The sequence below is a fragment of the Trachemys scripta genome, chromosome 5 (assembly GCF_013100865.1).
Source record: "Trachemys scripta elegans isolate TJP31775 chromosome 5, CAS_Tse_1.0, whole genome shotgun sequence".
NCBI classification, from domain to species: domain Eukaryota; kingdom Metazoa; phylum Chordata; order Testudines; family Emydidae; genus Trachemys; species Trachemys scripta.
The window spans coordinates 79,751,053-79,778,988 of NC_048302.1; the positions used below are offsets into that span (position 1 = coordinate 79,751,053).

General features: G+C 40.4%; 1 protein-coding gene across 18 annotated transcripts in view; it reads right to left on the reverse strand.

Annotated features, from left to right (window-relative positions):
- SORBS2 (sorbin and SH3 domain containing 2) overlaps positions 1-27,639 on the reverse strand; it is a 122,807-nt gene extending 95,168 nt beyond the window's left edge. For 7 of the 18 annotated variants that reach the window (XM_034772096.1, XM_034772095.1, XM_034772093.1 and 4 more), the window contains exons 1-3: positions 27,547-27,639; positions 23,680-23,706; positions 21,927-22,051 (exon numbers count right to left, since the gene is read on the reverse strand). In XM_034772096.1, coding sequence (XP_034627987.1) covers positions 21,927-22,051; positions 23,680-23,706; positions 27,547-27,607 — 213 coding nt within the window. In that variant the 5' untranslated portion in view covers positions 27,608-27,639. Of the gene's footprint in view, positions 1-10,333; positions 10,439-20,344; positions 20,963-21,926; positions 22,052-23,679; positions 23,707-27,546 lie in introns of all 18 variants that reach the window. The other 11 variants (XM_034772088.1, XM_034772086.1, XM_034772084.1 and 8 more) reach the window with 4 other exon arrangements.
- Positions 27,640-27,936: the final 297 nt, after the last annotated feature.

Sequence of the window (27,936 nt, forward strand, 5' to 3'; positions counted from 1 at the left end):
TCCCCTAGAAACTGTTTCCTCAGTCCAACTCTGGAACAGTAGTGGAGACGTTTCTTGTTCTGGTAAGTAGCAAACAGGTCTATTTTCAAGGTTCCCCATAGGTTAATCGCTATGAAGCGCTGCTGGGTTCAACTTCCATTTCTGGTCATAAGAGAAATTCTGATTCAGACTGTCTGCGGTCACATTTTGTATCCCTGGCAGGTAAGTGGCTGAAATGAGCACATTGTGGCAGATGCACCAATTCCAAAGTTTCAGTGCTTCCATGCAAAGGGAGCAGGATCTGGCACCTTGGTTGGTGATTTATGTAAAACATGCATGCTATATTGTCTCATGACTTTCGTGTGAGTATCTCTGATGAGAGGGAGAAACTGTGCACAGACATTTCTGACAGTTCTTAGTTCCTAAAGATTGATATGGAGGACTGATTCTGTGTGGTACCACTTGCCCTGGACTGTGCGGTTGTTTAGGTGGGCTCCTCAGCCTATAAATGAGGCATAAGTTGTTAGAATCAGTGATGGTGGGGGATGCCTGTGCAGATGTTGGATGGTTCTTTCCACCAATCCAGGGAGTGTTTGACTCTGGAGGGCATCAACAGTGGCTTGTTCAGCCCATCCTTGTTTAGAAAGTAGACAGATCTGAGCCATATATGTAAAATCTCATATACAAATCGGGTGTGTGGGGTCACAAATGTGCATGCCACCATGTGCCCGAGAAGCTGGAGACAATTCCTGGCTGGTGTTTGTGGGCTGGCCTGGATTGTCTCTCTTGACTTGTCAGGGTGTTGAATCTGTACAGTGGGAGGAACACTCGTGCTTGTACTGCGTTGAATTCAACCCCAATATATTCCAGATGCTGTACTGGCGTCAAAGTTGATTTCTAGGTGTTGAGCTGCAGACCCAGTTGTGCAAATATATGCATGGTCCTCTGGGTGGCTCGCAGGGCATCTTTGAAAGAACAAGCCATGAAAAGGCAGTCGTCCAGATATGGGCAAAGGATAATCCCTAATGTTCATAGATGCGCCGCTATGATGGAGAGGACCTTGGCAAATACTGTGGGTGTGGAAGAGAGGCTGAATGGGAGCACTCTGTACTGATAATGGTCCTGCCCAAAGGTAAATCGGAGGAACCTTCTGTGGGATGGTCAAATTGAAATGTGGAAGTAGGCATCTTGTAGGTTGAGGGCTTGCTCCAGAGATGGCAAAATGGCTGCTAGTGTGACCATCTTGAACATTTGCGTCTTCACGTATCTGTTTAGTGCCCTTAAATCTAGTCTGGGTCGCCAACCTCCATTTCTCTTGGGGATCATGAAATATCTGGAATAAAAACCCTTGCCTCTGAGGTGAGTAGTGACTGGTTCCATAGCCCCTAGGCATAACAGGTGATCTATTTCCTGCCATAATAGTCTCTCGTGAGAAGGGTCCCTGAAGGAGGAGCGGAGGGAAGGTCGGGAGGACAGAGAGATGTAAAGTGAATGGAATAGCCCTTGAAGATATTCTCCAAGAACCATATGTTGAAGGTGATGTTTTTCCCAACTCCTGTGGAAGAGTGTCAGGCGACTTCCAAAGGGCTGTAGAAGGTCCGTATGTAGCAGCTGTTGTTGCTGAGGGCCTCGACCAAAGCATCAAAACTGATGTTTTGAAGAGGATGGTTGAGATGCTGAGGATTGGGAAGTTGACAATTTCTGTTTTTGCATCATGGGTCTTTTACGCTGTGGCTCATAATACCACAGTGATAGGGGAAACCGGGGTGGTTACCATCTGTGAGGTTGTTGTGAACTAAATTTCCTTTTCTATCCTGATTTGTAGATTCCTAGAGAGCATAGTGTGGCTCCAGAATCCTTTAAAGTGTGGAGTGATGCGTTCGTCTTACCCATGAAGAGTTTAGGACCTTTGTCACTGCATTTCCTTTGTCAATCCTGAGAGATGTAACCAGGATGCCTGTCTCATGATCACCACTGTCGAAACTGAGCAGTCTGCTGTGCCTGTGGCATTCAGTGTGGTTTGTAGCACTGTTCTTGCTACCAACTGGCCCTCTTGGATAATGGCTTGCAGTTGCTTTTTTTGTATATCTGGCAAGTAGTCAATTAAGACATTGAGTTTGCTGCATTTCATATTGGCATATTTGGCCATTAGAGCTTGGTAGTTTGACAACTGAACTGTAAAGTCGCAGACAAGTATGCCTTTCTCCCAGACAGGTCAAGCCTTTTCCAATCTCCTATCATAGGGGGTCAATTTGGTTTGATGGTGTTTTCTCATGTGTTAACAGCATTCACTATGATAGAGTTAGGTGGAGAGTGTGTGAAGAGAAAGTCTGCCTTCTTCACAGCACTTTTTATTAACCCTTTTACATGTTGGTGGAATAGAAGCTGGTGTCTGCCAGATAACCTTGGCAGGGTCTAAAAGTGCTTTATTGATTAGGAGGACAATTCTCAAAGGAGGAAATGGTGTGTATTATGTCCAGCAATTTATGGTGGGAATCTTTCACCTCCTTCAGGAGAATTTGCAGAGCATCAGCCACCCCCTTAGTGAGATATTGGAAATGCCTGAAATCATCAGCTAGTGATGGAGGAGGTAGCATCACCACGTCATCCAGTGAGGAGGAGATGTTAGTCAGTGGAGTGATTTCCACCTCTGGTCTGGCCTCCTGCTCCTTGAAAGTGTCTTCCTGGGGCTCTGGATACAGAGGCCATAGGAGAATGTCTGGTGGGCTCCCTGTGGGAGACACTAGAAGAGTGAGAAGTATGGGGCCCATAGGCTGCTCACTGATCCCAGTATGGCCACTGGTGAAGGGCATGGGTGTGGCACCCATGGATGACCATACTGGGAAGACTGGGGATCAGAGCATCGGTGTAGCTGAGTAGGTCCCAGATGCCATAATGGCAGGTTGTGATGTAACACCAGAGAGAAACTGTCATCCTGGTCACTGTCTGACTCCCCGCTGGAATAGGGTGGGGCTGACAGCGTCGCTGGAGGCGAGCTCCCTGCTGCTGATGGTAATGCTGGGGAATGAGACATGCTTGGTACTGGAGCTCCGGTACTGAGTAGCAGGGATTCTAGTTCCTCTGTGATCATAACGTCCCTAGAGAAGCAGGAACTCCTGCAGTACCGCTGTTGCGCTTGGTGCTGTTAGTGATTGCCGGTGCTAACTCATCAGCACTGATCTTTTTTTATGGGAGGCATGTTCCAACAAGGGCTGCTTTGAAGCACTCAGTGCCAAGGATGTTTTTGTGGGTGCTGATTTAGTAGAGTTGGTACCGTCTCTATTCTTGTCTCTAGCAGGTGGTGATGCTGCTTCAGAGCCTTTGCACCTCAGGTCTTTAGGCACTGTGGCAGAGCTCGCACCCAGGGCTCTCTGTTTCTTTAGGGTCCTGAGCCCTAGAGCCATCGGTGCTGCAGTGACCCAACATGCCAGGGATCTCCTCTGGCTAGTCGGGAGCTCTGTTTGGGGGCTTGCAGCCCTTTTCCTGGATGCTCTGTGGGGGGAGTCAGCTGACTTTCTCTGCAGTTCTCCCTCTCTGGAGGTTGATGGGTCTGGGGACGAGTCTTCTCCAGGATGCAGATCAGAACCAGGGTCAGACGCCCATTTAAGAGCACCCTCCCTGAGGAGTTTCAGCTTTAGCACCCAGCTGTCCAGGGATCTATCTTTCAGCTGTTGGCAGAAGTGCACTTCTGTGGGATGTGTCCCTCTCTGAGGCACTGGATGCAGCGAGAGTGTCCATCCATCACAGGAGAAGCTCCTTTTAAAACCAGGAGAACCGGCATGCCCCTAGGGGGGCAATCCCACAACAAAGGTGGGAAAATGGGTCAAAAGATTTTTTTTTTTAATTGAGGAACAGAAACTTTAAAGCTACTGTAACAAAGAATGGAAACACTAAAAGAGCTATAAACTAACACTATCCAAATATAAAGTGAGTAAACTGGACTGATATTCGCTCCGTCTCAGGCCAAGGGCAGTTGAGAAGGAACTGAGGGTGGATCACCTATGCAGTGCTAGATAGCCTCGAGGCAGACCACGAGGGAGGGAGGGCACATATGCGGGCCGAAGAGACATTGCTACCAAAATTCTCTGATTAAAAATGCAGGGGCACCGATACACCTACAGTGAAGCACCCATAGGGACACTACTTGAAGAAGAACCCTTATTCCCCCTGGGAAGGACTTACATGAGCAGTCCCACTAAAGTAAACAGAACCACTCCTATGAGTGAAGTTTACAGAACAGATTCCTTAACAGATTAATAGAATTTACTTGTTCCAAATGAAAAATTCATTTGGCATTATTGGATTAATGGTACATACAAAGCTAAGGAGTTATGATAGTGGAGCACTGCATCATATTAAGTTCAGAATCATAGCTTATTCTGAGCGGTATTTCAGGGCTACACTCTAAAATGAAATCAAAATTCTTTCTAAAACAGAAAGTTTCCTATATAGAAAGTCCATGGCTTGCTGAGTGACTGTAAAGAGAAACTTGATTTTTAGAGATGATTGATTTATCAATGAAACTGTCTCTCAAAAAAAAAAAAGGACAGCCAAAAGAATAGCTAGGGCAATTGTGAAGATTAATCGATATTAACACCCTATCCCAATAAAAACATTCACAAGCAAACCTAAACAATATGTTACATAGCAGAAAAATTTCAGGTGTTTAAGATATATAATGGTTTCATTAATCTGTTTACATAACTTTCTCCATACACTGTTGGATACACAGGTAATAATGGAAAGACAGATCTATCATTAGTGCTGATGAATATCAGGCAGGTCAATTCAATACCCTTCAGAAAATTTAGATAGAAGAAATAATAAATCTTAAGGCCCTGAAAATAGGGAGCCCTAAGGTCCATGAGATTAGGTGTTCTCTAAGCAGCTAAAGCAGAAGAAATGGTTAAATGTCTTTGTGAGCTAAAAGGTCTACATTACCGTATAGGCGATAAAGGCAACTTGGGTACTAATCAATCTAGTGAGTCTTCTGACTCTTAGCTGGGATCACTACAAGCATGCCTGAGAAAAGGAGAGGTCATAGGTGGACAACACAGGGAAAGACATTCAGGGTGCATCCAGAGAGAAGATGAAATCGGACCCAAAGAGTTAAATTGTCTGACAAATGATCATAGATTTCATGAAACAAAAATGTAAATATGACTGTGCTATCAAAGACCATAATGGTGTCAATCTAACACTACGGGGTGCAGAAGGAGTCTTTGAATTCTAAGCACTGCTCTTTAGTGAATGCTCCCATTGTGAAATTTCTCAACTCTGTGAATGAAAACATTAATGTTCTGATCAGTACTAGAGTTCATGTAGTAGGGATAGCCATTACCCTTCCTTTTAAAATGTGTCTCAGCTGATATAAAAAACTATTATTTTTGAAGATGGACCAAAGAATTTCTAAAAGTCAGGAATACCCTCAACACAGAGTGTTGGTAAACTGTAAGTATTCTAAGTACCCAGATTACTACCTACCCAGAGCACATGGTCATCTTTTTCTGATCCTTCATAGCTTGTGGACACACTCCCAAAAGTACTATGTTGAAGACAATACTTCAGGAAATTTGTAAATACTGATTTATTGATTTGGACTATGGATCTGGCCCATTATGGCCATATCCAAGAAGTACAAGAAGAAGTTCAGTTGGGTCTATCAATGGGCAGGTATTTTGAATATGTAAGTTATAGATGTTGAAAAACCGTGTGTGAGCAGAACGAGATATCACGGGTTGTGGCGCTACTAAATGTGATCTTCACACTACTGTTACTTGTGAAAGAAAAAGAAATGTCAACATACTCCTCCCCCTTCCCATTAAAAGTCCCAAATAAAGTGTTTTTTACGTTTGTTTTCATGTGTTCACTCTAAATGGCTACAGCAGATTACCTCTATAAGAGTAATAGATAGCAAAATGTCAGGCATGAAATCTATAGCATTTCTATAATTAATATAAAATAGGCAGATGACAACTACAGTATACTCTTTGAAAACAGTCACCTGGTATTTCAAAATGAGCTTTTGTGAATGGTGCAAGTTTAATAATGACACCAAATTGCTGGCCTTGCTTCAACAGTCAAGACACAAATGAGAAGACTCAAAGATAAGTAAATGAACTCATTCTGTTAATATGTAGAACAGGATAGTACACAACAATCAAGTTATACCCCTACTCTTACAAATGGGTAAAAATACCTCTTAATTTTTAATTGTTAAAAGCTGAGGCCAAAATTTCCAAACTTGACTGCTGAAAGATAGGCTCCTAAATCCATATTTAAACACCTAAACTAAATGAGAATTGTGTGTGCTAAGCACCTCTGAAAATCAAGTCAGTTATTTAGAGATCTAAATATGATTTTAGGCATCCAATTTTGAAAACTTTGGAGAGACATTACATTTGAATGATTTTTGCAGAATTGCTGGTAAACATCAAGGTAAGTGTTGCCATCTGCAGTTAAATGCATCTTAAAAAGCAAAATCTGATTGGCGGTTTAATTGTAATAAAACAGTTATTTTAATCTACTTTACTGAAATCGGAATTCTTAAAAATTACTGATTGTGAAGCGATTGGAGATCTACTCATGACAAGCACTACATAAAAGCTAGGAATTACTATTATTGTCATGCATGAAGGGATCATTCTCTACACATGAAACATCTAATCATATTCAGGAGCAGTAGTCAGAGCTGTGTGAAACTGCCAGTTGTTCCCCGCCAAATTGCTACTGCAATAATAGTGAAATATTGTTTGCGTGATCCTGACACCCAGTGTAAAATTTATACCTTAGGACTGGTAGAAAATTTTCTGTTAAAATTTGTTTTCAACAAAAAATTGGGTTTTTAACCAAACTGATTTTTTGGGGCAAAAAATGTTTGATTTCCATTGATTTTTGTAATTAAAAATTTGTCCAAAACCTGAGCTATTCTGATTTGGAATTGCTGCTGCAGTGCCTCATAAGAGTTACAGATCAGCTGCCTACATCTCCCATGATGCACCATGGCCAGGGACTCCAAACGCTGCACCCGTTTCCTCCTCCAGGATGGGGAGACTATGGTGCATCAGGAGAAATACAGTCTTACCATTTACCAGCCTACAGAGGAGATTGGGAGCATGACGCACTCAAACCACAGCTCTCATAAATCACTACAGCAGCATTTCCAAAGCAAAATATTTCCATTTTCAATTTTTGGCTAAATAATTGTAATTTTCCACAGGAAAGATACTCGTTTTCTGACTAGCTCTATTATACAGAGCATGGGCTTTGTCAGCCTGTTAAGACATGATGCTAAAGAAAACTTTTAAAATGTTAAATCTTCTCTGAGGACCTTGTATCATCCGAAAGTCCCAGTTTAGTCACAAAGCATCCTTCTGGGCTAGTTGAGTGTGCTACAACACTGAAGCCAGTAGTTTAGCATGGAATTGTAATTCAATTTCTTGCAAGTATTCACTTCCAGGAGTCTCAATAAATGTTTAAATAAATGAAACACTCTCCTCCATTGTGCGACATTCTTTGTGTCACTCTCCAACTTCCCTTCATCTCTCTCATACAAAAGGATTTGTGATGCTTTCTATGCGTGATGCCATATACTGTTAAATTGCTGAGATAGTTGAGAGTTACAGGAATTTCAGCCTGTTGTTTCTTTGGAACTCTATTCTAGATGCACATGGTCTGATGAATAATGTAGCTGAGATGTTAGATGTGCACTTCTTGAACTGTGGTGTTTTATCAGGTTTTCCAAATGATGAGGGAAAATGCAGACCAAATAAAAGAAAACGAAACATGTAAAAAATAGTTTAGGCTTTGGGTCTCTACATTTGCTTTATTTCAGCCCTGAAGATGAGCTTCATCCAGCATCTGATTTTTGTCCCCAAAGTGGCCCTTAGGTAACTCTTTGGCTTGCATCAGACAGCATCAATCCCACAAACAGCTACTACTGAACTTTTTGAGCACTGCTGCTTGGAGCCTGTGATAAGCCAAGATTTTAGAACTCTGAAGGCTGCTAGCTGTCTTTGTCAGGGCTCACAGATGTATGGCCCTTTTAGGAAAGCTGCTCCAGAGCAGATGAACTATCAGTTGCCTCCATCCTTCTCCTCCCTTCTTATCATTTACTTTGCTGAGTTAAAACTTAAACTAAACACCTGCAGGGAAATAAAACTCCTTTAAAGAATATATCTTTTACAAATCCAAATAAAAATTTATTTATTTTTGAGCCATAGATTCACAGATTTTAAGGCCAGAAAGGACCACTATGATCATCTAATTTAACTTCCTACATAACAGAGGCCATAGAATTTTGCCCAATAGTTTCTGCATCAAGACCATAACTTCTCGATAAGCTATAGCTTATCTTTTAGAAAGACAATTTTCTTATAAGAGGAAGGACGGTGAAGTGGGTGGACCTCAGAAAACCTGGGCTCAGCTCCTTACTTGACCAGAGACTTCCTGTGTGATCTTGGGCGAGTCACTTATTCTTGTTGTGCCTCAGTAAGACAGGGACAGAAGCACTACCCTACCTTACCAGGGAGCTGTGAGGAGAAATACATTAAGGATTGTGAAGTGATGGGGCCAGATAAGTATCATAGATATACAGGATTTTGATTTAAAGACCTGAAGGGATGAGGAATCCACCCTAGGTTGTTCCAATGGCTAATTATGCCTACTGTTAAAAATGTTCACCTTATTTCCAGCCTGAATTTGTCTAACCCATGTTCACATTACATTGTGGTAAGGGCCCTCAGGTTGTAAATCTGCTATGTCTCTGCACTTCACAAAGGGAGGCCTGATGGGGCCAAACAACACAAAGAAAAGGGTAACCACATATACAACTAAGACAAAAGAAAGTGGCTGCCCAGAAAGATAGAAACAATGCCCGCGCGCGCACACGCATAGTTTATGAACACCTTCATGCATATGTACACATATATATGCAAACTGTTGGCATGCATGCACTCCCCACATGCCCTCCATGCATGTATGCACACATGTACCCTTATACTTCCTCCCCGGACATGTATACTCACATACCCTTATAGATACTTGCATACACACGCACATATTCATACCTTTGTCCATGCACAGATTCACCTTGCTGACTCCCCCCCACCCTCCCAAAATATTACGTTTGAGATCCTTTTATTTTCTTCTTTTACTTGTGGGTGTAGCACTCCTTTGCTTGCCCAGTAACTATGTAGAATAAGGGCCTTTGGGGAAGTAGCACTGCTTAAGCTAATCTTTCACCTTCACTCTATTTGTCCTATGCCTTTGGTTAGTACCAAACCTTTTCTGGCTGTCTAGCCTTGTCATCAACTATGTCTACAAAAATGTAAGTCAATGTAAATCAGTATAAAACTGAAAATTATACTTCCCTGTGCTGCAACATAAAAATTACACAAAATGCTATAGTCATCATCTAACGCCCTTTCCAGGAGAGGGACAGATGGTATTATCTATTTAATCATAACCTTTACAGGCAGCAACAATGTTCACCAAATCTGCATTTCATAGTTACCAATAACACTACTGCAATGACAAGGACCCAAATAAATATACTAAAATATCAGCTAAGCAATTATGTGCTCTGGAACCTGTGGCTATATAGTTTATTAGCAAGAGCAACGGATTGGGAGTCTAGATCATAATTCTAGCTGAGCCAATGGTTTATTGTATGATGTTGGCCACAGCATTTGATCTCATTGTGCTTGTTAACTTAGCTGCATATATAGTTTAAAACGAATATTCTATCCGAAATTATAAGACAGGTTTAAGATGTGCTTTCCTGAACAAATAAACTACAGTAAAATTCCATCCTTGTCTCCCGTGCTCTGCTAAGGTTGACAGCCCTGACGTCCTGTTACTCTGCTTTTCCCTCAGCTGTAAAATAGTAAAATACTATAACTCTACCTTTGTTTTTTGCTTAGTCCCTCTCCCAAAGAGATTACAGGCTTACAGTGTGTCTGTCTGTCTATCTTGTCTTGTACAGTGCTTGCTACTTTGTCAGTGGTTAACAAATATTAACGTCTCCATTTTCTGAAATTATATAGAAACATTTTTAGGAATTCCAAGTTCATTTTCCTATGCGAAAGACTTACTTACATAACGCTTTGAAATGTTTTCACCAGAAAAAAAAGGGCACAAGAGTTTTTATTCTACCATGACATTGGTACTAAGCATGTAGCTATACACTGGGATTAGATATCCATGGGATTCAAACAAATAAGACAACTTGTTTTTGCAGACTCAGTTTTGCAGACCATACTCTACGCACTTAAGTCTTTTGAACCAGTTGCAGAACAATGAGGGACCGAGGCACAAAATGAGAACTTCAAGAATATACTTTTCACATTCCTACCTCACAGGTGAGAGACTCATAACACTTTGTCAATCTGGAGCAATGTTTCTCAATGCTTAACCACCAACCCCGATTTGCTGCCTCCCTCTGCTGCTCTCCTTTAGCCTGTAAACAGTTTGGACATAAGTAATGTACTTTCTCTCCAAAGGTCAAATCTTCAGAAATCCTGAGTTCCCTATTAAGATGGAATAGACAATTTTTCCCCTTAGATTTTTTGTCAGTACCTTATGGAGCAGCAGTATCTTTCAAAACATTCTACCAGACGAAGGCAGTAAGGAATGTAAAAAACAATACTAACCACCTGGAATGCTTCACTTGTTACATGCTATATATCTCTGAGTAGGTGTGTTTATAAAATGTCATTCAGTGAGTCATACCACACTTCTGCTTGCTCTTAAATTCTACCAAATGAGCCTTGAAATGAAGTGTGAATAAAAGCCCAAACATAACAAGAAAACTTTGATATATTCTGGCTTACAGCAAAGCTGTTGTGCATCACTCTTGGACAACACGGGGCTGTCTCTTATTTACACTCAATCATACTTTTCCATAGTATGTGACATCACATGTAATCCGTACTTAGTCTACATTATCTCTCTCATTTGGCATCACTTAGGAAGTGTTGACTACCCCACTCCCATGCCCACCTCCACTTCACTCTCCTTCACATGCACAAGACTAACTGTAGGATTTTGCAATGCTATACAGGATGTGTTCCCTCATGAGAATTCCTGTGGTAGCTCTGAACATTGCCAGCGCTCACACAAAGCTCCAAAAGCATGTCAGGTGGACTTAATCTGATCAGAAGCCATTTTCAAGTTGGCACCTGTGAGCTATGTATGTATGATGGAATTTGTGCATTTTATGGTTCAAAATCCCGTAGAACCCGCAAGTCTATCAAACTTTTAAAGTGATGTTGCTACACTGCATATGAATGGTTTTTTTGTCTCTCTCAGACACTTGCTTGTGAACTATAATAGCACCATAAGGTCTTGTCGTAAAAGGCATAGGGTGAGATCACTAACTTTAATGCAGCCAAGCTTTTACCAATAGATTGTTTTATAAGTATATTTTTAACATCAATTTCCCATAGCAATCCAAGTCAGCTTGCCTCCCAAAGCATATCCTGGAGCAGGACTGATCACACTAACCCTCACATTGGCTTCTGCCTCAGTTCTACAGCAGTACCATATATACAGCTGGTGAAACTTGCACAGTTTACGGAGTCCAACTACACACCCAAAAATTTGGGGAAGTGATAAATAATGAAGAGCACAGGTCACTGTAGAGAGTAATCTGGATTGTTTGGTAAACTGGTTGCAAGCAAACATTATGCATTTTAATATGGCTAAATGTAAATGTATTCATCTAAGAATAAAGAATGTAAGCCATAATTACAGGAATGGGGGACTCTATCCTGTGAAACAGTGACTCTGAAATAGAACTGTGGATCATGGTGGATAATCAGCTGGAACACAAGCTCCCAATGTGATACTGTGGCCAAAAGAGCTAATGAAATCTTGCAGGCACAGACAGGGGATCTTGAGCAGGAATAGAGAGGTTATTTGACCTCTGTATTTGGCTCTGGTGTGACAGCTGCTGGAATACTGTGTCCAGTTCTGGTGCTGACAATTCAGGAAAGATGTTGATGAATTGGAGAGAGGTCAGAGAAGAGCCACAAGAATGATTAAAAGATTAGAAAACATGTCTTATAGCTCATCTATTTAGCTTAACAAAGAGAAGGTTAAGGGTTGACTTGATTACAGTCTGTAAGTACGTACATGTGGAACAAATATTTAGTAATGGGCTCTTAAATCTGGCAGAGAAAGGCATAACACAATCCATGGGTAGGATTCTCCATCACTGACAATTTTTACATCAAAATTGGATGTTTTTCTAAAAGATCTGCTCTAAGAATTATTGTGGAGAAGTTCTATGGCCTGTATTATACAGGAGGTCAGATGAGATGATCAAGCGGGCCCTTCTGACTTTGGAATTCATTAATCTATTAGTCCAGCAGTTCTCAAACAATGGGGTGGGCCTTCCAAAAGAGGTGCAAGCTGTGTGGTTTTTTTTTTTTTTAAATAAAGAACTCTGGCTGTCAGCCCTGGGTGGCTGGGGCTCGTGCAGAAGGATCATGCACACCTGGGAGGCGGGAATAAAGGGGACAGCTGGAGCCCCGCTGCCAAGAGGCTGACAGCTGGAGTCCTGTCACCTGGAGGCAGCCTGGGCTCTCCTCCTACTCCAACCCTCCATTCCTCACTGGAAGGCAGCCTGGAGGTGGCTGGGCTCTGGCTGTCTGCCCCAGGGTGACAGCAGTAGGGCAGAAGTAAGGGTGGCAATGGGACGCTGAGTCTTCTGTGAAAAGTGATATTGACAAATGTCACTTTTCACATTTCCTCCCTTACTTCTGTGGTGCTGCTGACCACACTGGGGCTATGCTTGGGGGGAGGGGGGAAGGAGGGCATAAACAACTATAGACACAAAGAAGAGGGGCCTGATCAAAAAAGTTAGTGAACCATTGTATTAATCTAATAAAAATCTCAGGAGAATCATAGAATATCAGGGTTGGAAGGGACCTCAGGAAGTCATCTAGTCCAACCTCCTGCTCAAAGCAGGACCGATTCCCAACTAAATCATCCCAGCCAAGGCTTTGTCAAGCCTGACCTTAAAAACCTCTAAGGAAGGAGATTCCACCACCTCCCTAGGTAACGCATTCCAGTGCTTCACCACCCTCCTAGTGAAAAAGTTTTTTCTAATATCCAACCTAAACCTCCCCCACTGCCTCTTGAGACCATTACTCCTTGTTCTGTCATCAGGTATCACTGAGAACAGTCTAGATCCATCCTCTTTGAAACCCCCTTTCAGGTAGTTGAAAGCAGCTATCAAATCCCCCCTCATTCTTCTCTTCTGCAGACTAAACAATCCCAGTTCCCTCAGCCTCTCCTCATAAGTCATGTGTTCCAGCCCGCAAATCATTTTTGTTGCCTTCTGCTGGATTCTTTCCAATTTTTCCACAGCCTTCTTGTAGTGTGGGGCCCAAAACTGGACACAGTACTCCAGATGAGGCCTCACCAATGTCAAATAGAGGGGAATGATCACGTCCCTCGATCTGCTGGCAATGCCCCTACTTAGACAGCCCAAAATGCCGTTAGCCTTCTTGGCAACAAGGGCACACTGTTGACTCATATCCAGTTTCTCGTCCACTGTAACCCCTAGGTCTTTTTCTGCAGAACTGCTTCCTAGCCATTCAGTCCCTAGTCTGTAACAGTGAAAGGGATTCTTCTGTCTGAAGTGCAGGACTCTGCACTTGTCCTTGTTGAACCTCATCAGGTTTCTTTTGGCCCAATTCTCTAATTTGTCTAGGTCCCTTTCGTATCCTATCCCTACCCTCCAGCGTATCTACCACTCCTCCAGTTTAGTGTCATCTGCAAACTTGCTGAGAGTGCCATCCTCCAGATCATTAATGAAGATATTGAACAAAACCAGCCCCAGGACCAACCTTTGGGGCACTCCGCTTGAAACCGGCTGCCAACTAGACATGGAGCTGTTGATCGCTACCCGTTGAGCCCGATGATCTAGCCAGCTTTCTATCCACCTTATAGTCCATTCATCCAGCCCATACTTCTTTAACTTGCTGGCAAGAATACTGTGGGAGACCGTATCAAAAGCTTTGGAGGAGCAAGTATGTGACCATGCTCGCTACACAGTGAAGCAAGGAGAAGGCAGAAAAGGAAGAAGGTAGAATTATCAGACCAATATAAGAGAACACTGCTTTTTATGCCGATATTCTTTGTCAGTCCATCATGTATAACAACAACAACAACCCCAGAACAAATTCTAAAATTTTGGACATGTTGCGAAGTCCATCTTTTCTGACTGTGCTTAGCAGTTGAGTTATTATGGGTAATTGTGATTATTTTGGACAAACATTATTATGGATCACTTGGGTACAGACTATTCAGTGTAGTATGTTTTTTAATTGTCTGAAGAGCACACCGAGTTTAGGCGAGACTCTTCAATTTACCTAAATGAATATATATGATGCATTAGATATTTAACGTTGTGAGCAACTACGATATAACAGTGAGAAGAAAAATGTATAGGGGCATAATTTGTATGGTCCACACTGATAAATATTCCACTGTGTGATGGTATTTTTTGATATACTGTATTTTCTGGCGTATAAGACTACTTTTTAACCCAGGAAAATCTTCTCAAAAGTCGGGGGTCGTCTTATATGCCGGGTGTCATCTTATAGGGCGGGTGCTGAAACTTCCAAGCCGGACTGGAGAATCTGCGGTCGCCGCATATGGTGGGGGGAACTCAAAAACGGCCGCGGCCACATCCCCGCCCGATGACAAGGTGAGGGGGCGCCTCACCGGGAAGGTGTAAGTGAAGGGCGGAGCAAGCTGCAGGCGTCCGGGACGCCCGGGGTATGGAAAAAAGAGAGCGGCGCTGTGCCCAGAAAAACACGCCTCTTTCACCCGTCTGGCCTGCCCTTGTATCCTATTACCGTACCTCCTTCTCTGCCTCTCAGATCTCGCTCCTGAGGACTGCAGTGAAGCGGCGCAGGCGCGCATGTGCGAGATCTGAGAGGCAGAGAAGGAGGTAATAGGATACAAGGGCGGGCCAGACGGGTGAAAGAGGCGTGTTTGCACTACCGCTCTGATAGTCTTGGAGACAGGGAGGGCTGGGCAGGCAGGGAGAGCTGACCAATCCAAGCAGACTTTGTATACAACAACCAGCCAATCGCCGGTAAGGTACATCGCTTGCCGTGATTGGCTGGTTGTTGTATACTGGGTACCACATACAGTACAGCACCAGTGTCTGTACCTGTTCATACAGTATAGCACCAGTACATACAGTACAGTATACAAATGTCCAACAGTCAAAACCCCATCATGGCTCCACCAGCAAGAAGAAAGAAATATGAAGCCAGTTTCAAACTTAAAGTTGTAAACTTTGCCATGGAACATAATAACTGCGCTGCTGCAAGACAATATGGAGTAACAGAAAAGATGGTTCGGGACTGGAAAGCAAATGAAAAAGCATTAAAGAATATGCCAAGGGGTAAGTGTGCATTAAGAAGAGGCACCCCACATTGGCCAGAACTCGAAAAACATGTAGCAGACATGGTGAATGAGCATCGCCAAAACGGTTATGTAGTGACATGAAATAAAATACATTTGTTTGCACTTCAGTGGGCCAAATCTAACCCAGATCACAGCAACAGATTTAAGGCCACTGTATCCTGGTGTACTAGATTCATGGGAAGGCATAATATGGTACTGAGGCAAAAGATGAAAATTGCCCCAAAATTACCTGCAGATCTTGATAGCAAAGTAAATAGTTTCCATCGATACGTAATACAACAGCGCACTAAACATGGCTATGCATTAAGTAGTATTGGAAATATGGATGAAACTCCAATGACTTTTGATATGGTTGGAAATAAAACTGTCCATCAAAAAGGTGAAAAAACAATTTTAATTAAAACAACAGGACATGAGAAGTCCAGTTTTACAGTGGTACTAGGATGCACAGCTGATGGCGCCAAACTGAGACCAATGATTATTTTTAAAAGAAAAACAATGCCGAAATTCAAGTTCCCTGTTTGTTGTTTTGTACATGTGAATGAAAAAGGCTGGATGGATGAAGAAGGGGTAAAGCTATGGCTTGATAATGTATGGAGCAGGCGACCAGGTGGACTTATTCAAAAATGTAGTCTACTGGTGTGGGATATGTTCAGGGCTCATTTAACTCTCAGCACCAAGCAAATGCTTGCAAGACTAAACACAGATGCGGCAGTTATTCCTGCAGGATTGACATCGTTGGTACAGCCACTGGATGTGTGCCTAAACAAGCCATTTAAAGATCGCATTCAAGAACAGTGGAATGAATGGATGGTTAGCGGCGAAAAGTCATTCACAAAAGGAGGAAACATGCGTGCTCCACAGTTGGATGTTTTGTGCAAGTTTGTCATAAAAGCCTGGAATGATATTGATGCAGAAACAGTAATCAAGTCTTTCAAGAAGTGTGGCATATCAAATTCATTAGATGGTATGGGGGACGACTACTTGTGGCAAGATGAAGAGGAAGCCGAAGCTGAGACCACACCATCTGATATGGAATTCGATCCATACGATGACTGCCTTACAAATGTATCACAAGATGTCATTGATGTACTTATGATATCAGATGACGAACAGGAGGATTTTGAAAGCTTTTAAAGGGAAACTGTCACGCCAGCAAAACCTGTAAAAATACCGTAGCTTGCAGTTATTATGGGCGTTGCTAACTCGCCAGGGACTTGCCCGGCACTTGCTCTCTCTCTCTTGTTTGTTATCTTCCTCCTATCATCATCAGTTCCAGTTTGGTTGACAGCTTAGAAAACAAACAGCATGGCAGCTCCCATGGGTTTATTGTCTTATCCTTCCTTTCAGCTTTAGAGTGAATTAGGAAAAGTTTAATCCACTTGCACTGTTTTATGTTTACATGTTTGATGACAAACAGCCTTATGTTTATAAGTGACAGTTTTCCTGCTAAGTACCTGCATGTCATAAGCATTTGAATTAAAATTACCATATTGAAATCAAATCTGATGTTTTTTTAATTTTTTTTTGGTGTGCGTTGGAAGAGGGGTAGTCTTATACGGCGAGTATATCCCAAACTCTATATTTTAACTGGAAAAGTTGGGGGTCGTCTTATACGCCCAGTCGTCTTATACGCCGGAAAATACGGTAGATTATAAAATTCATAAAAGTTTTCAACACCTTCCTGTCTCTTACAGTTCTTAAGTTTAGCTATATCAGATGCTGGTAAAAGCTCTGGCTCTATTTCCTTTATTGTCCCTGACTTGTTTCTTCATTTTTGGTGTCACCTAAACTGTACTTACTCACTTGGATAAAAATCACTAAGTCAGAGCCTGACACTGTTACAAGTATCACCAATAAGGCATCAGCAGAAGATGCAGTGAAGTATTGGTGACTCAATGTACTAATTAATACTTACTACTTATTAAGAGCAAGCACTTTCTAGCCTAACCCCATTCAGTCCAACAAGCAAAGTTGAAGCCTAATGCTCAAATTTAAGAGAGCTACTATATATCCAACAGTCCAGTCTATATCCACATAGCCACCACAATCTTGGGGCATATGGGTCACCTAAAAAGAGCAGTGAGAGTGATGCATTCAAAGCCAAACATCTAATATTTCCCGCAATTCCCTCATACCCATATGGATGTGACGGCAAAGAAAATCATATTTTTAGAACTTGTGTGGCAAGTTACCAAATACTGGCAAATCCTGCAAAACCCAGCAGTTTTGCCCTGAATCGTGGAACAGAAAAATGTTGGCATTCACACCTCATTTTTTTCATTACTGTGGAGAGGCAGTGATTCTAGGTAGAAAAAATGGTCATTCTGCCTTGCTAAAAAACTGCCTGTGTCCCAGGCCTGAAGATGACAAATTATTGGGATGGGTAATTCTAAACCCTGTGGGTCTTACTAGTTAATCATTAATTATTATTTGTTAAAGGACAATACTGTAGTAAATATTATAAAAGACTTGTGCTAGACCTAGCTTGTTCTTCTAGCCACTTCTGCATCTGTGACAGAGTCTGTTTAATAGCATCCCTGGAACAGTCCCTGCTGAGAATGATATTAAGCTTTAATTAAGTCTCTTAATGTAGATACATGAGAAAATGCTGAAAAACTAAAAAAAACTTCTCTGGTGTACCTCATCTGAGTGGTGAATTACACCTTCACCAGGATAGAACAATGTGTTCTTCTCAAAGACTCCCAAAATCTCACAGAGCCTGGTAGGGCAGTTTATAACATCTGTTAGATCACTATTTCTGCCCAAGATAGCCCACAGGAGCCCATCAGTCCTATACCTCATGCACGGTTTTGGCTGGTCTATATGGGGAGTACTAAAGAGGAGGGTTTTCAAAATGTTGCCATTTTAATGTCACACAGCTGTATTCTGCATGCAACTTTTCTTTTAAAAATCTCCTACAGCTAGTGTAGGTGTTTGGTGCGTCCAAAGGCAAAGATCTGGTTAAATGCACAGTTCTGAAAACATGCCAATGTCAAAGAATAGTATGGTTGTGATGGATGAAAAGTACAGAGTTGTCTGGGAGCTTCAAGTATGCAAGATATAGGGCCATTATTTATCCCTGGAGTAACTCTGTTGATTTTAGTGGATTTACACCAGTGATGAATGTGGTTCATAATGTGTAAGGTTGATTTCCTTTGTTTCTTCTAGAAACCTCACAAGTTTGTCTCTACAGAGAATTCAACTTTTAACAGTGATGGGTCTGAGCTGCATTATTTGGATCTGGACTTGGACTATTCTTTATTCAGTGATGTCTGGATCAAGGGTTTTAATTAAGGTGCATCTACAGTTTTTAATGGTTTCCACTGTGAATGTTGAAATGGATTTCACAAGTGGATAGCGAGTATAAACAAGGATATGCTGAAATATATATAATTCAACCAGCATAAGCCATAATAATCTGTTTTAACAATATTTGGGGTTTGGTTGGAGGAGATATTTAGGCATAAAATGAATAACATTCCACCTGCTGGTTTTTCACCCATGAACCAGTAATAAGTGAAGCACTCTGTAATAAGTACACTGTGTCCAATCATAATGATATATAATGAAACTGCATGAAGTACATTCCCTTGTTACCCTTTATTTATTGGAAATCTACTCTCATATGTTGTACATAGTGTACTGTAGATAGTTATGTCAAATTATTATGACTGATTTAAAGTCAAATGAAAATACCGTATGTTTGGTATTGGGCAAGATCTCTTCTTGTCCCTAACGGACCATGTTCTATAAGAAGAAGCTTAGTGTGCCAAAATGAAGCAGAGGTTTAGATGATTCCAAGAAAATTCTGAAATGTTTTATACCCTTGTTTTTTAAACAAATAAAGAAGAGAAAGAAGACTCTCCTTTCTGGGTTTTGTAGCACATGATATGGATTCATGTGTGCCAGACAGCCTAAAACTGGGTTCACTAGCCCAGGTACTTAAAAACAAAAAACAGTCCAAACTCTCAGATCTACAAAAGTGATCTCAATATTATTATATTTTTAGCATCCAAAAATATGCTTACATCTGTGATATCCTGCTCTTGCTATCTGAAACTCCCATGTATGCTAATTGGAACTGGGATCCATGTGGGTTTGAGAAAAGAATTTCAACCTCAATAAACAAAGAGCAATTAGGAAAATGAGCAACTTAGAATATGTAGGTCCATGTCATGTCTCATCCTGCAGAGAGGATGCAGATGGCACAACTACTCCTTCCCACCCATCTCTTGTGCACAGGGCAGCTGTAATTTGGTTGCCAGGAGCTGGTGAGTACAGAAAATCAGCATTGCTGGAAGCCCTAGCTGGTCCCAGAGGAGGATGACTTGGTGGAGTGGGGTCATACCAGCACATTGGCAAAGCTGCACTTATAGGAATCCTACTGACATCTTTTCAAAGATGCACCAGAAGCCAGTTCTTAGTACTTCCTTCCAGCACTAGTGGCAGCATACTACCTTTCAAAAGTGGGATCCCGGCAAGCAGTGCCACTTCGGAGGTGCACCACTAATATAATTATTAATCACATTTATTATGGGAGTGCCTAAGGGCTAATCATGAGTGGATCCCCACAGTGGTAGGCACTGTACAAACACAGAGAAGTACATGGGCCTCCAACTCACAGCACACCTTTCCTATTGCGCATCATTTTACCATCTGTATAATACGATGAGCCAGATAATTTACTTTCAATATGCAACTTAAACCCACCTCCCAACTTTAACTGGGTCCGACCTTTTTGCAATACCCTTTTGAAAAATATTAAATTGTTCATTTCTACTTTGAATAGTGCAACAGGTAGTTTTACCCAGAAAACACAAGCTGTAATCATGGTAATGTGAGTATACTAACTAGAAAAGTGTTAGGTGATTCAGGAAAGATCTAAAATAAAAGACGGAAAAGTTTAATATACCACATTGCATTCTGTGGACTGTGCAGAAGAAGGAGCTGTAGACTTTTGTCCCACATCTTTTGGAGGCATCTGTAGATTGTCTGGAAAAAGCCTAGGTGGATGTTCTTGGATTTCAGGCTCTGCTTTATTGTCAAGGAGGGGAGCTATCTGAATGGAAAGAGATGCTGTGTGTATCTCAGGCACAGGGTTACAGGTGGGTGAAACAGGCCTTTGTGGAAATGTTGGCACTTCATCAGACTTGGGCTGCTGCTCTGTATTACGAGGAACATTATTCAGTGAGTCTTGTGTCCGGGTTAATTTCAGGGTAGAAACTCTGCGTTTTTGAGATGCTTGTCTGTGGCCTTGATGAAGAGTAGCTCTAATGCCAGCTACTGCTGTGCTTGTGTTGGAGACTGAGGCCAGTGGTTTAGTGATTCTTTGTGCATAGGAGACGCCTGTGTTAGATTTTTTAGAATACATTGTCCTCTGGATAGCCTCCTTGTTAGTATAGTAGACAGTATCTGAGGGGAGTTTTTTAGTTGGCTTGGTCGTTATTGACTGGAAATTAATTTCATCCTTCATGTGATTAGTTATTCCAGATCTATGAAAACTTTCTTTTCTAGGGGGTGGCAGAGGTGCCTTATTTGCCAAAAGCATCCACACACAGCAAAATAACATTGAAGGAGAAACAGAGAGAAAGTAAATGTTAGCAGGAAAAGTAACTTGAGTTAGACTCGTAACTTCAAATGAAAGAACAAGGGCCTGATCCAAATTCCATTCAATACAATGGAAAGACTTTGGATCAGGTACTGCACTGTACCTGATAATAATATTGTATTTTGATGTCTAGGAAATCACAGATTCCATTTGTTAATGAAAAGAGTGAATTGTGATCCAAACCGAGTCCATAATATCAAATATATTTTATTTTGCACCGACACTACTGTTTGAGAATTATCACCAAATTTTACAGAGATTTAAATAGTTCATAAAATATACTTGACATATCATTTTAGCCGACAAGCTACTATTTATGAGTAACATACATACATATTACACACACACCCTCTTTTAAAGCTTTTGAATTAAAATAATAATGTAAATACTATTATAAATATGTTTCTGAATTAAGCCATATTGTTTCATGGCATTTTCTCTAATTGTTATATAGTTTAGCAAAGTTAGTTGAAGAACAGTACTTCTGGTTATTCTTAAATTAATGTAATTCAACTTTATAATCAGTTATTATTTATTCCATAAAGAAAGTATTTCTTTGGTGTGTAAAATATTAATCAATACCCTTTGAAGTCCAAATACAGTTATATAAGGTTTTTGATTGAACCTGGCCTATTTTTATTTGCATACAGCCTTGCTCTTTAAAAGTAGTTTGTTGTGTTACTGAACCAGACGACTTGTGTCCTGTATAGTGTATGTTTATGTGTATAGCAGAAACGGATAATACAACACGTAATATCAGGTGCGGGTGCTACCAGGAACACTTCTGGATAATGCCCTATAGGGCATCACAACTGCATGTAATGCACTCGTAAGCTAACACTTATGCTTAATACCAAAGGATGAAACTGTGTGTGTGAAGGTTTACCTGAGTTGGCGACTTCTTTTCTTGTAGGTTTGGCCGGACACTTCTAAAGCCTTTTGCTGCAAGAGATGAACTACTAGCGTCTCCATTCAATGTCTCTCTACTTCCATCATTGTAAGATGTCCAAGCTTTTGTGAGGAAAAAAAATCAAAACAAGTTTTTGGTAAATAGTCCCTATGTATCCATGTTACCATAATAAATCTACCTATTGAACAAACTGTTGAAATTACAACTTTCTAGTCAGTAGCTAGAATTACTATCAACAATATATACATCAAAAGGAGAGTTAAATGGATAAGCCTGAAGCTACAACTTCTCAAGCTGTGATTTTGTCAGCCAGATGAGCCTAGATCAGTATTGTTACTATTTTACTTACTTGTGATAGTTCCCACAATATTCATGGATTCATAGACACATAGATTTTAAGGCCAGAAGGGACCATTGTGACCATCTAGTCTGACCTCCTGCATAACTCAGGCTATAGGACTTCCATTCATTCTTGCTTCAAGTCCAATAGCTTTGGTTGAACTAGAATTCCTTTTTAGAAAAACATCTCCTCTATATTTAAAGAGTTCCAGTGATGGTCAATTGTTCCAATAATCTGTTCCTCATTTATAATCTGAATCTGTCTTCCAACTTCCAGTCTCATAGACCTTAAGGTCAGAAGGGACCATTATGATCTTCTAGTCTGACCTCTTGCACAACGCAGGCCACAGAATCTCACCTACCCACGCCTGTAACAAACCCCTGACCTATGTCTGAGCTATTGAAGTCCTCAACTTGTGGTTTAAAGACTTCAAGGTGCAGAGAATCTTCCAGCAAGTGACCCATGCCCCACGCTGCAGAGGAAGGTGAAAAACCCCCAGGGCCTCTGCCAATCTGCCAGTCATGGGATCCTGTTATACCTTTGTCTTTTTAGATTGAAGAACCCTCTATTCTCATATTTCTGTTCCTCATAGTCTAATTAGTCCAAATATAAATGAAGAGACATTCCTGACCTGCATATCTGATAGACAGGAAGATAAGATGAAGGGTGGGGAAAAGGAATACAATATGCAAGCATGGTTCACAGGGTAATGATTGGGATATGTATTCTCTGTATTTGCATGGGAAACTTCAAAAGAAATCTTCAGTGCCATTGGAATGCATGATGGTGAATCAGTAGGTTGTATCTGAGTCAGTTTTTAGCCAATACTATTGAATTACACTACTGTGCTGCTGGAAATGCCATCTTTTGGATGAGATCTAAACTTGAGGTTTTAATTACCTGTCATTATTAAAGATTCAGTGGCACTTTCTTTAAGAGTAGGTGTTAGATTCAGTATTCTGGGTAAATTCCGCCCCTATAATTTCAGTTTGATAAGACATTTATCACTTTCTGACCTGATCTGTTGTGATACATTGTTAAACCATTGCTGCATTTCAGTCTAGAGGTGGCTGCACTAACTAGTGAGCATTCTGTATTGCACATCCCATAGAAACAGGAACAAAACAGATTGTATGGCATATATGATATCTAACTAATTGTTGGACAAAATTGTCCTGGAAGCCTTGACATCACTTCGGACAGGTGGTTGTCCGATGGAGGTTCTCAGTCACAGGTTTCACCTGAGATAGTTTGCAAAAATCAGTAAGGTTTGTAAGGTGCACTGGGATCCATTTGGATGCATGATGCTATATAAATGGAAGACTGCTATAATTCATACATGTACAATACCAGTACACTTATGCATAAAGAAAATAACGTTTTATTTACCTGAATCTGGAGACTGAGAATCAGGTCCTATAGAAGAAATAGCCAAGTTAGTGTGTGCTGGAAATTAAAATACTGTAGGCAATTCTGTCCGCCTTTTTGGTGATGGAACAGTATGCTGTATGTGACACTGGGGTCTGGTTCTACATTCCTTGTACACTCAGACCTCATATTGACTTTGGGGAAATTTTAAGATATGCAAGGATTGTAGGACTAGGCTCACAGTATACTTTGAAAAGAACATATATTTAAAAAAAAGACAGTGATTTTGATCAGACTGTAGTAGGTTGGGTGATGTTTTGATGGATGTGTTTGTTATTGTTCTGTGTATGTGGTGCCAAATTCTGTACCGATTTATACCCACTCTGGCCTAGCAAAGTCACTAGGGGTGTGTAGTGTAGCTTGGTCAGAATTTGATCCATATTGTCTTACCAAGTAAAGCCATTTTCTTAATAATCAAAATCACCGATCCTAACAATATTGAATCATTCTGAGTACTGGGCTAATTAAATAAAGGTATCTGAGAGAATCTAATGGAAACTCAAGAATAATAGTGGTGATGGTGCTTTTTAAAGTCTGCAGCAGCTGCTGCTACCAAGAGAATTTAGCCATGAGGTCACACACTCAGTGAGCCTCCACCACAGTCAAACTAGCCTTGTCATAGAGAAATTGATTTTAAGCTATATATATATTATATATATATCTCATCATTAGTCTTTTTTCCCCACAACTTTAATTGCCTATGCTTCAGTATGCGAGGATATTTTCTAAATGCATCACTGAGTCTTCTTTGTATTGAATTAAGATAATTTCATAGACCATTTTAAAGGATTTGATGTAATTGTACGTGTAGAAATTAATCTAATTTAAGGAAGCTCAACAGTAATTGTTATAGTCTCAGAAGAGCCAGTTTACACTATACAGAAAAAATTAGTTTCTAATAAATTTCCTCTGATGTTGCACAATTGGAAAAGATCTATATAATAGGTACTAACTGTTTTATTGAAATTACATACTCACAACTTGCCCTCTGTTGCCTATATATACACACCACTGAATATTGCACTATAAGTAACCAATGTTTACTGCTCAATTAAATTACATTTTATCAAGGATTATATTGTGCTATGACAGTTACTACATTGTGGATAAATCACTGCTACATCAGACAAGGAATAAAACAAACAATATTGTTGCCTGGTTTTTCAGTAAACTCTATAATGTATTGTCTTCTTAAATCTAGATACCAGAAGAAATGACACTGCTTTAAGAGGGCATGGAGAGGCTTCATTCAAAAACAAGGGGGCCATACATGGGTGATGTGAGATTTTTGGATGGTGCCAGAATGTGGAAAACTGCAGGAAGCCTCTACAGTGTTTGGCAAAGAGAAAGACAGAAGTTCTGTCCATATATATAGTATATTGGCATGGGGTATGTTTGGGTGTGTGATTATTAGATGATCTAAAGGAGACTAATTTGAAAAAAGTTATCCATATGTATGGAATTCTTTTTCCTTTGGAAAAAATTCATATGGATTCTTCATGTGCGATAATCCAATCCACTAGGTTAATAATCCACTAACCAAAATTATCTAAGTAAGAATTAGCACAATGGACCATCACTACCCTTATGGACTATTAAGTACAGTAAAGAAGACCTTTTAAAGTCTCAGTTTGCAGGTTTACATGATAAACCATACTGACTTTGCAAGAGGTGTTTTGAAACATCAGGCCAATTATATGCATTTTCTGAAGTCTATAATGGATAGACACAAAACAACCCCCTAAAAGTCCAATTCTACTACCCTTATTCACACTGAGTACCATCTTATTTTGAAGTAGTCCCCACTCATTTCAATTAGATTCTTGTCCTTGTGGATTAGATGCTCACATCTGGACTTCTTGTGAAATTTATAAAAATAAACTTTTCCTATTTTGTATTTATTTTTAGATAGTCCACAATTTAGACCATCTATAAACATAAAGCTAAAAATACCAAAAGCTGTTTGTGTATTGGAATTGTACAAATGTTCTAAAATGACTGTTCTTTATCTTTTGTGCATTTTAAACACTCCAGAAAAGCTGGCAGGCTGACAGTTAGCTTAGTAAGTTTCAGCCAGGAGTGAAATTTTATGGCCAACCTAGTATTTATCTCTAAATACAGAGGTTTACATTTTCTGACAGCCCTTTAACCAGAGTTGTGCAGATGGAGCCTCTTCAATCGAATGTGCTAATATGCATTCAGGATGAGATATATTGTAATTGCTATAGTAGTATCACTTTGGTGACAAAGTGTGGAAGCTACTTCTTTTGAAAATCTGTTGAAACATCAAAAAGAACAGGAGTACTTGTAGCACCTTAGAGACTAACACATTTATTTGAGCATAAGCTTTCGTGGGCTACAGCCCACTTAATCAGATGCATAGAATGGTACATATAGTAAGAAGATATATACATACATACATACAGAGAACATGAAAAAGTGGAAATAGCCATACCAACTGTAAGAGGCTAATTAAGATGAGCTATAATCAGGAGAAAAAAAACTTTTGTAGTGATAATCAAGATGGCCCATTTTAGACAATTGACAAGAAAGTGTGAGGCTTCTTAACAAAGGGAAATAGATTCAATATGTGTAATGACCCAGCCACTCTCAGTCTCTGTTCAAACCCAAGTTAATGGTATCTAGTTTGCATATTAATTCAAACTCAGATGTTTCTCGTTAGAGTCTGTTTTTGAAGCTTTTCTGTTGCAAAATTGCCACCTTTAAGTCTGTTACTGAGTGACCAGAGAGATTGAAGTGTTCTCCTATTGATTTTTGAATGTTATTATTCCTGATGTCAGATGTGTGTCCATTTATTCATCAGTATATCTTATGATAAACTCCTGGGTGTTGTGAAAAATTGTGCACTCATTCTGTGAAGAATGTTTACAGTTCTACCCTCAAGGTTTTTGACAATTTTTTCTAGTTGAATGACCACAATGATGCAATGGAACACTGGAGTAAATAAAATGGTGATCTTGCTGAGGGTTCATCTTAGACCTCTCATTCCCTCACTCTTCTGCCTCCTTTGTGTATTATACTTGTTTGGCACAGCCACTGAATGCCAAATTGGTGCAAGGTAATCACATAGGTTTTCTGCCCTATTTACACATAGCATGTAATTTACACTATGATTTAAGTCACCACTGAATATGGCCAACAGATATGCATTCGAGTTTTACTTCTTAAACTAGCTCTCAATATAGTCCTCTAATTAAGAAATAGTTTGGCCTCTATTGACTATTTTCTATGTTTTTATTCTGTTTTTAAATGTCTAGAAACGTTTTCTTGAAAATAGGATTTTTGTTTCATAAAAGTATTTGGCTCCTATTACTTATTTCACAACTGAAATTATAATCTTCCATTTGTGATAGCACAATAGTCTCAAACTGGTTGAAACATCGGGAGCAGAGAATTATAGCTTTAACAGAAGCTGCTGAGATATTAAGAAACAAACCCCAGTTTTCATGCAAGTTCTCCCATTAACAAAATAGGGGTCTAAGATTGGGCAGGTACGAAGAAGGGGAAAATACCCCAAATACGTGTCACAGAGGCAAGATTTTTATTTATTTTTTTATTAAAACAGCTTTTCAAAATTTCCCAGGAGGTTTCTCCTATCCTTCAATGACCACTACATATAGCTAGAGGAAAAGTAAGATTACATCTTCAGAAACAAAATACGTTCAGAGATTTTGGCATCATAAAACTATATAAATTAGACCTTGCCAGTGGAGTAGCCATTTTGATTACCCTCCTGGCAGACTAATTCTACAGAAACATATGTTACACAAAGCTGTTCAAGGGTGATATCCCACTGGTTAGTTATACCTGCAGCCAATAGGTTTGGAGAACTTTGAACTCTCTTCACAGCTGTTAATGTGACAGACATTGCAGCACGTTTGCGAGCACAGCCACCGCTATCTGGAAGCACAAAACGATATAGACACAGGCCCAAGACAAAGGAAGCAAGCACATACTACATATTACATGGTGTGAGATATGCCAAACGTACATCAAAAACATGTGCAGTTAGGAATTGCTGCTGATAGTTGTGTGTTTTTAAAACCCACAGATTAGCAGAATACACTGTAGGTTTCCAGAGTTCAGGATATCTAATATGGTAAGTATTCAGTACTTAATACATTGTGACAATGTGTGCATTCTGGTGCCAGAAGGGCTGCTTATGAGGAGCTAAGGTTACAAGTTGGTCAGAGAGGT